General features: G+C 38.7%; 2 protein-coding genes across 3 annotated transcripts in view; one reads left to right on the top strand and one right to left on the bottom strand.

Moving 5' to 3' along the window:
• Positions 1–636: 636 nt before the first annotated feature.
• On the bottom strand, positions 637–2,179 carry wu:fb74b10 (uncharacterized). Of its 2 annotated transcripts, none has more exons than XM_061841265.1 (3): positions 1,917–2,179; positions 1,460–1,617; positions 637–1,380 (listed from the first exon to the last, which is right to left on the bottom strand). In XM_061841265.1, the coding sequence occupies exons 1-3, from the start codon at positions 2,092–2,094 to the stop codon at positions 691–693; spliced, it is 1,026 nt and encodes a 341-aa protein (XP_061697249.1). In that variant the 5' UTR covers positions 2,095–2,179; the 3' UTR covers positions 637–690. The 2 variants fall into 2 exon arrangements, with proteins under 2 accessions (XP_061697249.1, XP_061697250.1); XM_061841266.1 differs by lacking the exon at positions 1,917–2,179 and adding an exon at positions 1,760–1,910.
• Positions 2,180–3,194: 1,015 nt separating this feature from the next.
• The window catches only part of LOC133512040 (actin-related protein 3-like), a 41,070-nt gene continuing 31,903 nt past the window's right edge, over positions 3,195–12,361 (top strand). Inside the window, exons 1-4 of the mRNA XM_061841263.1 lie at positions 3,195–3,439; positions 9,210–9,265; positions 9,545–9,669; positions 10,734–10,844. Of these exons, the coding sequence (XP_061697247.1) occupies positions 3,396–3,439; positions 9,210–9,265; positions 9,545–9,669; positions 10,734–10,844 (336 nt within the window). The 5' untranslated portion in view covers positions 3,195–3,395. The remainder of the gene's footprint in view (positions 3,440–9,209; positions 9,266–9,544; positions 9,670–10,733; positions 10,845–12,361) is intronic.

The following is a 12,361-nucleotide window of genomic DNA, read 5'->3' as shown; positions in this document are numbered from 1 at the left end:
ACACCCATAGTGTCTGAAGGTGGGCCCTTTTCAAGTTTTGAGACCCAATTTTATATACTTGGCAATGTTTTATTTATTCAAATTTGAGCAGGTTGCTCACATTACTTTTCTCCGAGGTGTGTCACATATACATGCCGTTTTGTGCCACTTTAAGAATGACAGGGTAATTTTATGAAAATGAACAGATTATGAATTTTTTTTAACAAAGGCAAAATTACCATCATCATCAGACTACTGTTTCAAAATGATAAATGTTCTTTTGTTTCTAGTTATAGATGGAATTTTGGACAGCTGCTTCACGTGTGCAAATAGTCTGATAACCTTCATTGGTCACACAGTGGCATGTCTTCTAACAATCTAGGTGTATGAATATAAAGTTATCACAATCAAGACAATTTCTTAGAAGTTTCATTTTTTCAACACCACCCTATCAGGGTGACAGGGGGCTAAAGTCTATCCCAGCTGACTTGGTGTGAAAGCCAGCCTACACCCTTAATTTGTCACCAGTCAGTCACAGGGTACATCTAGTGGGAGTGAGAGGGAACTGAACCCACACTGCCCACACCGTCAGGCGAGTGTACCACTACACTCTATTTCCATTGTGACATGCCATGACAGATACTGCTCAGCACTATACACACTTTAACATAATTTGTTTAATATCGTAATCTAAACACACTGACAGTAATGTCACAGAACAGCAAGTGTCTCATCCTCTGTCTTGACCATGCGTGGATCTATTTCCAATTTGATCTCAGAAGCATGCATCATAGCCTGAGGGATATTTCCTTTCATCTCATCAAATGTTTGACCTGCTTGGGTCCTACAAATCCTCCTCATGTGCTTTACATTTCCCCTGTTCTTTCTCTTCCAAACCCTCTGCAAGCATGTCTGAGGCCTTGAGGAGCTTGGAAACTGTGTGTTTTCTCCCTGGTGAATAAAAGAAACTGGAATACGCCTCTTCATGTCCTCCTCCACTGCTTTAAACACCAATTCAGTGATATCTCGGCGAAGTCGAATTAGTACCATGCTGTCTTTAATCTGACGCATATCCGCCAGCATGACATTTACAAACTGGTTTAATACATCATTATTTGTTAGATTTACTGTCACTAACTGATCAGGAACATCAGGTGTGTCTTTGTCATTATGAGGTTCAAAGTTCAAGGACATAGTCTCTGCGTGATGAGGTTGTGAGTTTGCGCAGTAGGAAGAAGTGTTTGAGGTGGATGCCTCTGATGGAAATTCCTCATTTGGATCTTTCACAGCCTCGTCATCATCCAACGGACTCCCAAATATACTTGTACCCCTCTCGTGATCATTACTCCCCTCAGTCTCAAGCTCTCCTTCTTCATCCTCGTGATCATCAGACCTATCCTCCTATGCCAAAATGGATAAGAAAATAAAAATTAACAGTCAAACATTTGCAGGAAAACATGATGCATTGGTTTCTACTTACTGGATAGGAATCACTGCGTCTGCGAACAATGTAAGGTCTCAGGAATTCCAGTTTCTCTCTCAGCATCCTTTGCTGAAAAGTGTTGACCCTCTCTGGGTGCCATAAAACTCTTCCATACTGAGTCCGCAGAGACCTTGATCTTCTCACTACATCACATACTGGTGTGAACAAGTGCAAATAAGACAGCGTCCAAGATGGTAAATCTCACTGAATAATAAACTCGACCATATATAATGTTGTATTTAAAAGGCAATTTAACAAATGCACTTCCTGTGCGTCATAAAACTACAGTATACGTACCTACAATCCTGAAGGGTAATATTTCCAACGCAATGTTTAATGGTTGACAAAATGTTAGCATTGCGCCCACAACGTTATCTACGTTCCATCGAGCCATATCTACACGCTAAATAGGATGAAACCAAGATTTTTACATTTTTGATTAAGTCACTCGTACCAGATTTCCCGATCAACAAGGCGCACTCGGACCACAGCTTTGTCTTCATATCCCTGTCGTAGAAAGACTCCAGCGAGGAATTAAACAAACATTCGTGCCTTTTCCAAAAATCTATGAGTATGTTATCCCTTTTGGCGCCCCAGTGTGGCCCCCTGATCTGACCACGAAAATGTGCCATCTCTTGTTGTTTATTAAACTGTAGTGTCTCCTTGCACACAGAGGGACGATGTTTCACTTCTTTTTCCGTTTGACTTTACCGTGGAAGAGAAATACTGCCACCGTCTGGTAAGGAGGCCAAAGAACAAACATGGACTGAAGAGGAATTTGTTTATTGTGGAGTGTATGTACACTGTTCGAATTCCATCCATTTTCTGATCAACTTATCCTCACAAGCTAGCTATTTTTGATTCTAACAAAAACGCGGTCTTGGTTTCAACAATCTATTGTAAACAACCTTAAGGACACCCATTATGTTGTAGGTGAATATATCATATTCGAATGTTTACATTTTATTTTGTATCTATATTTTATATTTTGATATTTCGAAATGGTAGACAAAAAAATTCCCAACACATTGTTAAGAAAACACATGAAGTTGTATTTTGTCAAACATTGAACAGTATAATCTACAAACATTTATCTATCCATTTTCTAAACCACTTATCCTCACAAGGGTCGCGGGAGTGCTGGAGCCTATCCCAGCTGTCAACGGCCAGGAGGCGGGGTACACCCTGAACTGATTACTTGCCAGGGAACGTAGAGACAAATAGCCGCACACACAATCACTCCTTGGGCAATTTAGAGTGTCCAATTACTGTTGCGTGTTTTAGGGATGTGGGAGGAAATCGGAATGCCCGGAGAAAAAGCCACGCAGGCACGGGGAGAACATGCAAACTCCACACAGATGTGGCCGGGATTGAACGCGAACCTCAGAACTGTGAGGCCAACGCTTTCCAGCTGCTCCACCGTGCCGCCTCTACAAACAATAATTAAAAAAAATCATTTACAAGAGATAACAAATATAAATAAAGTAAAATAAATAAATACAACTAAAATCATTTAAATAAAAACAACAAAAATATAAACTATACATTATTGGTACTCCGTTTCAATTAGTTCTCAAAAATATCAATAATTAATTTACCTTTCTGATTATTTATTAATTTAATTCTTGTATAGTTATTGACTTCAATTAAGAATAATGCAGTACAATATATAAAGTCGTTAATTTCCTTTGAATCCAAAACTGACGCTGTTTCCTGGTTGTGAGTGGCAGGAAAAGAGGCGTCCCTGCGTCTCACGTTGCTCTGTTGGTCTCCGCCATCTTGCCTCTCCCTGCCGACCACAAGCCGAGCACGGAAGTGGAGCGTGCAAACTCCACTGTGCGGGCTCGAGGTTCCGCCTGCGGACAGCTCGCCGGTCGGATTCTTCTGTTCGACGGGATTTTACCCTTTCTATAAAGCGCAAATTCGGGGAAAGATGGCTGGACGGCTACCGGCGTGTGTTGTGGACTGCGGTACAGGGTAAGCTATGACCTGCGCCGGGCCCCGGTGTTAACCAGTGCAAGACACACTGTCAACACTGGACGGGGCGTGAACGCTAGTGCGTTAGGATACTCCGGTTTAGCCAACAAGCCAAGTTGCTTTGAAATCTATCTTTGTCATCTTACCGTGTTAGCCTGCATAATAGGCTTTCATGTGTGTGGTTTTGTTGCTCGTTTGCCAACGTTAGTATTTCTTTCCCGTAGAGTAGAATTAATTGTTTGTGATGAGCCAGTCATCATGGGAAATTATCTCGGAACAGTTTCATAGTATTATATTATTATATTGTGTGCTCTTTTAATTCAATGGAATGCAGAATTTGGCAGCTCATCAACGTTTTCTCTCCAAGCTAGTTTCTGTGATTTAGCAAGGCGAGACTTCTGATCATGCGCAGTACAGCAGTCTTTCCAGGGCACACTTCCTCGTTCATTCTTTTTAGTCCATATATGGCTATTTATTTCACCGTCGGCTTTTTGGTGGTTTTCTTTCAATTTTTCTTATTTATCATAACATTTAGTTTCCCTTGAACATATCTTGTTTAATATGGCTCTTTCTTCCGAAAATGAAAGGAAAATCCACCTTTGTTTTTTTATTTAACATTTCGCTATCTTGCATTTTAGGCCACTACTAAGTAGTATCATTGAGCTCCCCAAAAGTCGTTGCGTCAGGAAGGGCATCCGGGATTAAAAACTGTGCCAAACAAATATGACCGTTGATCTGAGATATTACGCTGTGGGTGACCCCTAACTCGACAAGCCGAAAGAACCTTACTTTTTAGTAGTATCATCGAGAATTTGTCGCATACCTTACCTGGAGACTTTTATTTGTTCATCATTAAGTCTGTTGATGAAAGCAACTGTATTTACCAGAATCTGCAAACTTAAATCGAGACTTTTGTCACGTAGAGGCTTGAAGTTAGTTAGTCCTCACATTGAAGACATGGAAGAAAAAGAAATACAACAATATCCCTGCCTTTATTTTCTTTATTCACACAAGAACAATAAAAAGTGCATTTGAGAATGAGGCTAGGTTGTCCTATTTTATGCTTATTTATTAAATTGATTTTTAGTTGTCGCTGCCACATCCACATTTCCCCTATAAAATCAGTATTTCCTTAGAAAAACATCCATGGGCGCAGCTTCTGGAGGTCAATGATTTTAGTGAAGTCATTAATTGTGTGGTTAGAGCACTGGTTTGGAAAACGAGGGGTTGTGGGTTCGTATCCCACTGGGGCCCCCACTCCCTGAGAAGGGTTGCGTCAGGAAGGGCATCCGGCGTAAAAATTGTGCCAAACATATGTGCGTTCATCTGAGATGACACGCTGTGGCGACCCCGAAAGGGACAAGCCGAAAGAAGAAGGATTAATTGTCTTCAAGTAATTATGATGTACCTTGCTGAATGGCGTTGGTTCTAAATGTTGGAAGGACTGCAAGGTACAGGGCTCTTAAAACTCTCCATTGGTTTTTGTTTTCAAGAAATTGATGCAAGAGTTTAAAATGCAGATGTAAGAACAATATTTTGGAATAAGTCTTAGAGGGAGAAGAAAAATAATTTGGGGAAATTATGAAAGTATCCAGCAATTAAGGGAGACCAAATAATATCCTAATCATCTTTTAAAACTGTAGTAATATCTTTAATTGTCATAATTACTTAGATGCAGTCATTTACTAACAGCAGTTTTAGCAGAGGAATTCAGTCAACTTTGGTTAGCTTGAGCCAGTCATTCCATAGGTATCCTGTGATGTAGTTCAGCCTGTTGAGGCAGGTTGAGGTGGGCAATCTGCAACTGTTCAATGGTATGAAGAACTGAAGTATGTCAGGTGCCACATAGTATTAGTTCCAGTAGTTTCTTTTTTTTTAATCTAAAGGATAGTGTTATGTTAACTGATCTTATAGTTCACAGAAAAATGTCAGGACTGGTGTTTCAAAAGTGCTTCCAATGCTTCATGACCTGGGATCTGGTGTTTTATTTATTTTTTTAAATGAAAATTTTGTTCAGACGAAAACACACCTTTTTAGTGACCAAACTAATCATTTTATGGAAGGATTTGGTCTTTTAGCGTCACCGCTGCATGCCACTGTGAGGTGAGGAAGTCAGCTGTGAGCAAAAACGGAGCTGCTGAAGCATTTTGTCACTCACTTCTAAATCTTAGGTGTATGACCAATGATCCCCAGTTTACAGACCGGAATGGGATTTAATTAAAGGTCTAATCCAGAAGAAATGTATGTTATCTCTGATGCACGCACAAGAAGCTTGTAGCATTTACACATTACATAAAAACTTCTTCATCATTGCTGTCTATCTTCTCCAGATCCACTCGCAGCGTGTATGATTGTCTGTGTAGGAAGCCATTTCTGTACTGGGGTTGTCTTTGTGTGATCTCACACGGAAGCAGGTTCAACAGAACCTTGGTTTGAAACAGACATGGGAGGCATTCGGATTCCAAAGAAAATGTGCAATTTTATTTCATTTCTGTTGAGATTTTTTTAAATGAAGTTTTACCTACATTTGCATGACGGACAAATAAAATACATTTCCTCTGGATTACACCTGTAAATGTACTACCCTGTGATTTGCGATTTTGAAGCGTTGTCACTTCTTTCAGCGAATGAGAAATGAGCAACTGGCATAAGGCCAGGGCAGATCTTCATTAAATGTATCGTGTACCCTTGCCCATTAACGGTTTGCCGTTCACGGACCTGCATATTAATGGAGTTTGCTCTCCCAAGTTTTTTTTTTTTAAATGTACCGTGTTTTCATCATTTTAGAGTTCTTAAACTCTCTTCTAAATAAACAAGACACCACATTAGACATGACACCTTACAATGTGGTGTGCCTTATGTGCACGTTGAGTTCCAACATTTGATAATGTTGTTCTGTGACTTCTCCATTAAAGTGCACTTAAACACACTGGTTACACTGTTAGCATGTATGCAAGCACATGTCAGTCACTCACATTTGACACTTGCGACTTTTCGCACTAACAAATCATGGAGGGGTTTGAAATTTTCATCGTAGGTGCATGTCCTTTGTAAGAAAGATAATCTAAAAAGAAAAATCCAGAAATCACAATGATTTATATATTATTTTTTTTAACAATTTGTGTGATACAACTGCAAATAAGTATTTCAACACTTAAGAAAATTAATATTTGGTACAGTAGCCTTTGTTTGCAATTACAGAGGTCAAACGTTTCCTATAGTTGTTCACCAAGTTTGTACACACGGCAGGAGTGATTTTGGCCTACTCTTCCACACAGATCTTCTCTGGATCAGACAGGTTTCTGGGCTGTCACTGAGAAACACAGAGTTTCAGCTCCCTCCAAAGATTTTCTATTGGGTTGAGGTCTGGAGACTGGCTTGGCCACACCAGAACCTTGATATGCTTCTTACAGAGCCACTCCTACGTTTTCCTGGCTTTGGGCTTCGTGTCATTGTCATGTTGAAAGACCCAGCCACGACCCATCTTCAATACTCTGACTGAGGGAAAGAGGTTGTTCCACAAAATCTCACAATACATGGGCGCGGTCATCCCCTCGTTAATACAGTACAATTGTCCTGTCCCATGTGCAGAAAAACACCCCCAAAGCATGATGCTACCACCCTCATGCTTCACAGTAGGGATGGGTTCTTGAAATGGAACTCATCATTGGTCTTCCTCCAAACACGTTTAGGGGAATTATGACCAAAAAGTTCCATTTTGGTCTCATCTGACCACAAAACCTTCTCCCATGACTCCTCTGTATCATCCAAATGGTCATTGGCAAACTTAAGACAGGCCTTGACATGTGCTGGATTAAGCAGGGGAACCATCCGTGCCATGCATGAATTCAAACCATGATGTCTTCGTAAATTGCCAACAGTCACCTTAGAAACGGTGGTTCCAGCTCTTTTCAAAATATTGGCCCAGTCCTGTCGTGTAGTCCTTGGCTGATTGCTCACTTTTCTTAGGATCATTGAGACTCCATGAGGTGATTATCTTGCATGGGGCTCCACCCCGATTGAGTTTGACCGTCATGTTTAGCTTCTTCAATTTTCTAATGATTGCTCCAACAGTGGACAGCTCTTTTGTCTTGGCCATGTTACAAGTTTGAGTCTTACTGATTGTATGGGGCGGACTGGGGTCTTTACGCAGCTAATGACCTCACACAGGTGCATCTGATTCAGGATACATGGAGTAGAGGTGGACTTTTAAAGGCGGACTAACAGGTCTTTGAGGGTCAGAATTCTATCTGATTGATAGGTGTTCTAATACTTCCTTGGAGCTGTATCACACAAATCGTTAAAAAAAATCATACATTGTGATTTCTGTATTTTTCTTTTTAGATTATCTCTTTCACAGTGGACATGCGCCTACGATGAAAATGTCAGACCCCTCCACGATTTCTAAGTGGGAGAATTTGCTATGGAGCAGGGTGTTCAAGTACTTCTTAACTGTAGATCACACTTCTGAAGACACTCAAAGATGCTTTCCAATAATTAGATGTCAATAACAGTGAGGTGAATGACCAGGAAAGCCTGCATGGCGGGGACTGGTGTCGGTGATTCTATCACCATGGTGGAATGCAGAAAAGTCACGCTGGACGGTGATAGCCGAGCTGGACATCAGGAGACGTGAGGATGTTCGCTAGCTGAGGTCATTTTATCTGCAAGTCACAACCAAAGCCAATTGTTGAGCTTAATGACAGAGCGATGGTTCTGTTTTCTTTTAGTAAATCTCCCCAGCTTTCCGAGCTTTACAATTCATGACTACAACAACAACGCATACTCCTTGAGTGAGCATGAACCTAAGGGATGAATCATTAACAAAATGAGGATGCAGTTGAATGACTTTGTAAAAAAGAACTGATTTGATGGACACATCTTTTTATAGATTAAGTCGAAAGATTCAGTTCGCTCAAGAGAACTGCCTTGGCTATCACTACTGGGTTCTTTCGAGAGATTTGAATTACATTGTCAGGATTCCCTTTAAAGTGAGAAATTGAGACCTTTAATTTAACAGTTGAAGAAAAGCAGAAACTACCTGCACGTTAGTCTGAAATATACTGTATACAATGCTTTGCAATCAAGATTTCTAGACATTCTATATAATTTAATTGATATTAGTGTAAAATGCAAGGCAGCATTTGTGTGTGGGGTACATTTATTTATTTTTGGGATACTGTATATAAACCAATGGGTAAAAAGGGAAATTGTAAGACAAACATTGTTACTTTTATTATTGGTATAGCTTTGAAATAGAATCAAATATATGATTTGTTTGGTTCCACAATGCTGACGGTTATGTGGCCGATCATTCCCTGTCATCTGGAAGTGGTCAACTTCTTTAAATTCATCAGCCAGGAGAGCAAGAAGTGTGGGCTTTGCGAAAACAGGAGACATCTGGTTAACATGTCCCTTGAAAAGCACTGTACACAGTAGTAACATAAATGTCATGAGTGTGATGTGAAACGGGCCGAATGGTTTTTGAATGGGGAAACTTGTTTTTTAGTTATGAATTTCCCTCACAGCTGTTTTCTGCTGTGCCCAAATTATGTAGGTATGTATTTTCTATCTCCTAACAAATCATCTGAGACATAAATAGCTTTTTCAGTAGACTTCCTGTTTGGCGCCCTACCGATAGACCGCTCGAAAAATGTTTCTTAATTCTTTTGAAAAAGTAGTTTTACTGAAATAAATCTATAAATCCTAACTTGGGTAGATTTTTTTTTTTTTTTTTTTTTAATAATGTATAATTCCTTTTCTCTTGCAGTTACACCAAACTGGGGTATGCAGGGAACTCAGAGCCACAGTTCATCGTTCCATCATGTAAGTTTTGCATTATGGATTCAGCTCACACCAGCTCAGCAAGCCACAGTGACCACAGTGTGCCTTAGAAGGAGTGTATTAGTTGATAGTAGTTTATGATAGACGTATATATATCAAAGATCCACAAAAGTTTGAATTATTTCCAGTTTCATTTACCTTTTTGATGTTGTAATCTAAGTATTAACCAAATAAAACTGTTTTCAATAGACCTGATTTCACAGCTTCATTCAAAGACCACTGTGTCCATTGTCAATTATGTGAATATTTTTTTTTTGCCAGGTATTGCGATCAAAGAGTCAGCTAAGGTTGGAGACCAAGCTCAAAGGAGAATGATGAAGGGGGTGGATGACTTGGATTTCTACATTGGCGATGAAGCTGTAGACAAGCCAACATATTCCACAAAGGTTCCGTACTTGACCCTGATTGTTTTTTTCACCACACTGAAAGTCTCAAAGGTTATTCTGTTCAGAGATTTCCTTTTCATAGCACTCAGTCTTTATACACAAAGTAAATAAATTAAAATGTTGATTCTGTGTTTAAAAAAAAAAAAAAAAAAAGCTTGTAGTTCCGATTTCCCGACCGACCCTTAAAATTCCCGGCAACCCTAACGTTTTTACACCACGCAATAAATATGTAAGAACGTAATTATATACAGAATGTATAAAGTATCCAAAACTACCAGGTCCTTACAAAGTATTGTGGAATTTAAAAAGAAAAAAAAAGAAACTCCCATAGCCCACTACATCCAAGTTTAGTGAAAAAATGTTTTAACCTTTTTTTCATCCAGATTTTATTGTATTTATCACTCTTAATTTATTTCTTTTTTATCCAGAGTAAGGGAGCTACATTTTCAATTGATTATGCTAATCATTCCACAAGTAAACGTCTTTAACGGAGACACATCTCTCTTATATTTGCTCTTGTTTTAGGCATTATATATAGCCCACTTCCTCGAAAGACATTATGACATGTCTCTGCTTTTTAACAGCCTGTTAGAATTGTGACAAAGTAATTTTTTGTGGATTTTTTTTTTTTTTTTTTTTTTTTTTTTTTTTACATTACCAGTGCAGTATTGAATTCAACTAGGTCCTATAATGTAAGTGTATTTAAAAGTGGATTTTTTTGTTCTAAGTAGCCAGTTCGATTAATAATGCCGATTGGGTTTTTTTTTGTGTCTTAAAGATCGGTTGAGTGGTGGAATTATGTGTTGCCCCAAATTTCCAGTTTCACCTTATTGATCTGTAAATTATTTTCTAGAAAAAAAAATAATAAAAAAAATAATAAAAATAATGCATCGTTGTACATCTATACCAGTGTCGTGTAGTGACACGTGCAACAATAAATGCAAATTTCCATTAGAAGATAGAAAATAATCTCTCCACTAGCCCTGTTTTTCCTTTGTTAAATATCTTTAATAAGTAAAGGTTGGAATCCATTTTTTTACCTAACATTTATTGGATATCAATAGTGGCCAATACGTCATGGGATTGTTGAAGACTGGGACCTAATGGAGCGCTTCATGGAGCAAATCATCTTCAAATACCTTAGGGCTGAACCTGAAGACCACTACTTCCTCCTGGTGAGAACACATCTCTGCTCTGGTTAGATGGTTTTGAATCTTGAATCCTGAATTGTAGAAATCATGATTGTCATATTAAAACCTTTTGTGATCTAAATGAAAAAAGTAGAATCTTGATCCTGGAGGTGATTTTAAACCTCTTTCATGGGACACATCTAATATACTGCCATTTTCTATCCATTTACGTCTCTTTCAAGTGAACTGTATTCAGTATCTGTGTATTTACATTTACTGATCACCTAAAACAACCTACATACGTGGACTTTTAAAATATATATCAACTAAATTCCAGTAACATTAAGCACCAATGACAGTGTACCGTACTGTACATGTAATCTGCCCACTTAGACTGCCGTTATATTAGCTGATTAGCAGACAATATATAAGTTTGGCGCACGATTTGGATCACACGATTAGATTCCATGCACTTTTTCCTCCTGTAACTTTCTCTGATCTAAATGCACATGATTGTATACAAGAAAAGAAATGGGGCTCCAGCACTACCATGACCCTTATTAGGATAAGCGGCTTTGAAAATGGACGGGGAATTGTCAATTTCACCATTGGCAAATGCGCCAATAAGGGCAACTGGACTGTAAACGGTTGTGGGTACAGTGTTCCCTCGTTTAATGCTGGGGTTACGTTCCAAACCTTACCCACTTTAAGTGAAATCCGTGTAGTGGATTTTTATTTTCATCTTTTGTGTTTTTATGATATATATTTTTTTCATTTACAGGACTATTTTTTTTTCATGTAGTTTTTTCATTGTGTTTTTAGGCTGTAAAACCCTAACCACACACACTTTATAAACTTTTCTAAGACAGGCATTAACATTTTCTCACATTTCTGTTGTCTAAACGCACTCAAAGTTCAAACCTTCATAGTTTTAAAAAAAAAAAAAGTGTATTCTACAATGAAACCAAAGATCAAAACCGTTATGAGTCGAAAATATTTATTTGAGAAATAAATATCTGAATTTCACTCCATCCATTTCCTCTGCTTTTTCCAGGTTAAGTGTTTCGCTATAAAAAGAAAAATATAACTTTTAGAAATAAATGTTATTTTAATAATCAATTTATGAGGTTGGCTAGAAGAAATTAATAGCGACTGGGCATTCCTCTCCTCCCTTCCCCAGCTCTACTGTAGCCTCTTTTTTCTGATGAAGCACGTTATTGCAGGTGTGTGCTTGCAAGTGGGGAAAAACAACTACAGTGTGGCTCTTTGTTGGTGTTCTTTTTTTTCTTATGGGCAAGAATATTCTCATTAACAGACATGCCAGTTTCGATTATGTTTGAGAACTGAAGCTGCGAGGAAACACCGTGAGGCTTGCTGGCCGTCCCCGGTACTTAAAGGGGAAATCCAGTGCTTGCATGAACCATGTATCCAATAGGTCATGTAATATGTACCCTATTTTGACAATGTGATGTTAAATCTTCTCTCATTTAATAGTGTTTTGAGAAGATTTTTATCGACAATTACGAATTTTCAGGGGTGCTGCCATTTTCGCGAGTCACTTG

The sequence above is a fragment of the Syngnathoides biaculeatus genome, chromosome 14 (assembly GCF_019802595.1).
Source record: "Syngnathoides biaculeatus isolate LvHL_M chromosome 14, ASM1980259v1, whole genome shotgun sequence".
In the NCBI taxonomy this organism is placed as follows: domain Eukaryota; kingdom Metazoa; phylum Chordata; class Actinopteri; order Syngnathiformes; family Syngnathidae; genus Syngnathoides; species Syngnathoides biaculeatus.
Note: the sequence above shows the minus strand (reverse complement) of the source record. Positions and strands in the feature narration are given on the sequence as shown.

Coding starts and splice junctions, on each gene's coding strand:
- wu:fb74b10 (XM_061841265.1), bottom strand. CDS start 2,094: ATGGCACATTTTCGTGGTCAGATCAGGGGGCCACACTGGGGCGCCAAA. Junction 1,618..1,916: donor CTTGTTGATCGGGAAATCTG/GTACGAGTGACT, acceptor TGTTCACACCAG/TATGTGATGTAGTGAGAAGA. Junction 1,381..1,459: donor GACGCAGTGATTCCTATCCA/GTAAGTAGAAAC, acceptor ATTTTGGCATAG/GAGGATAGGTCTGATGATCA.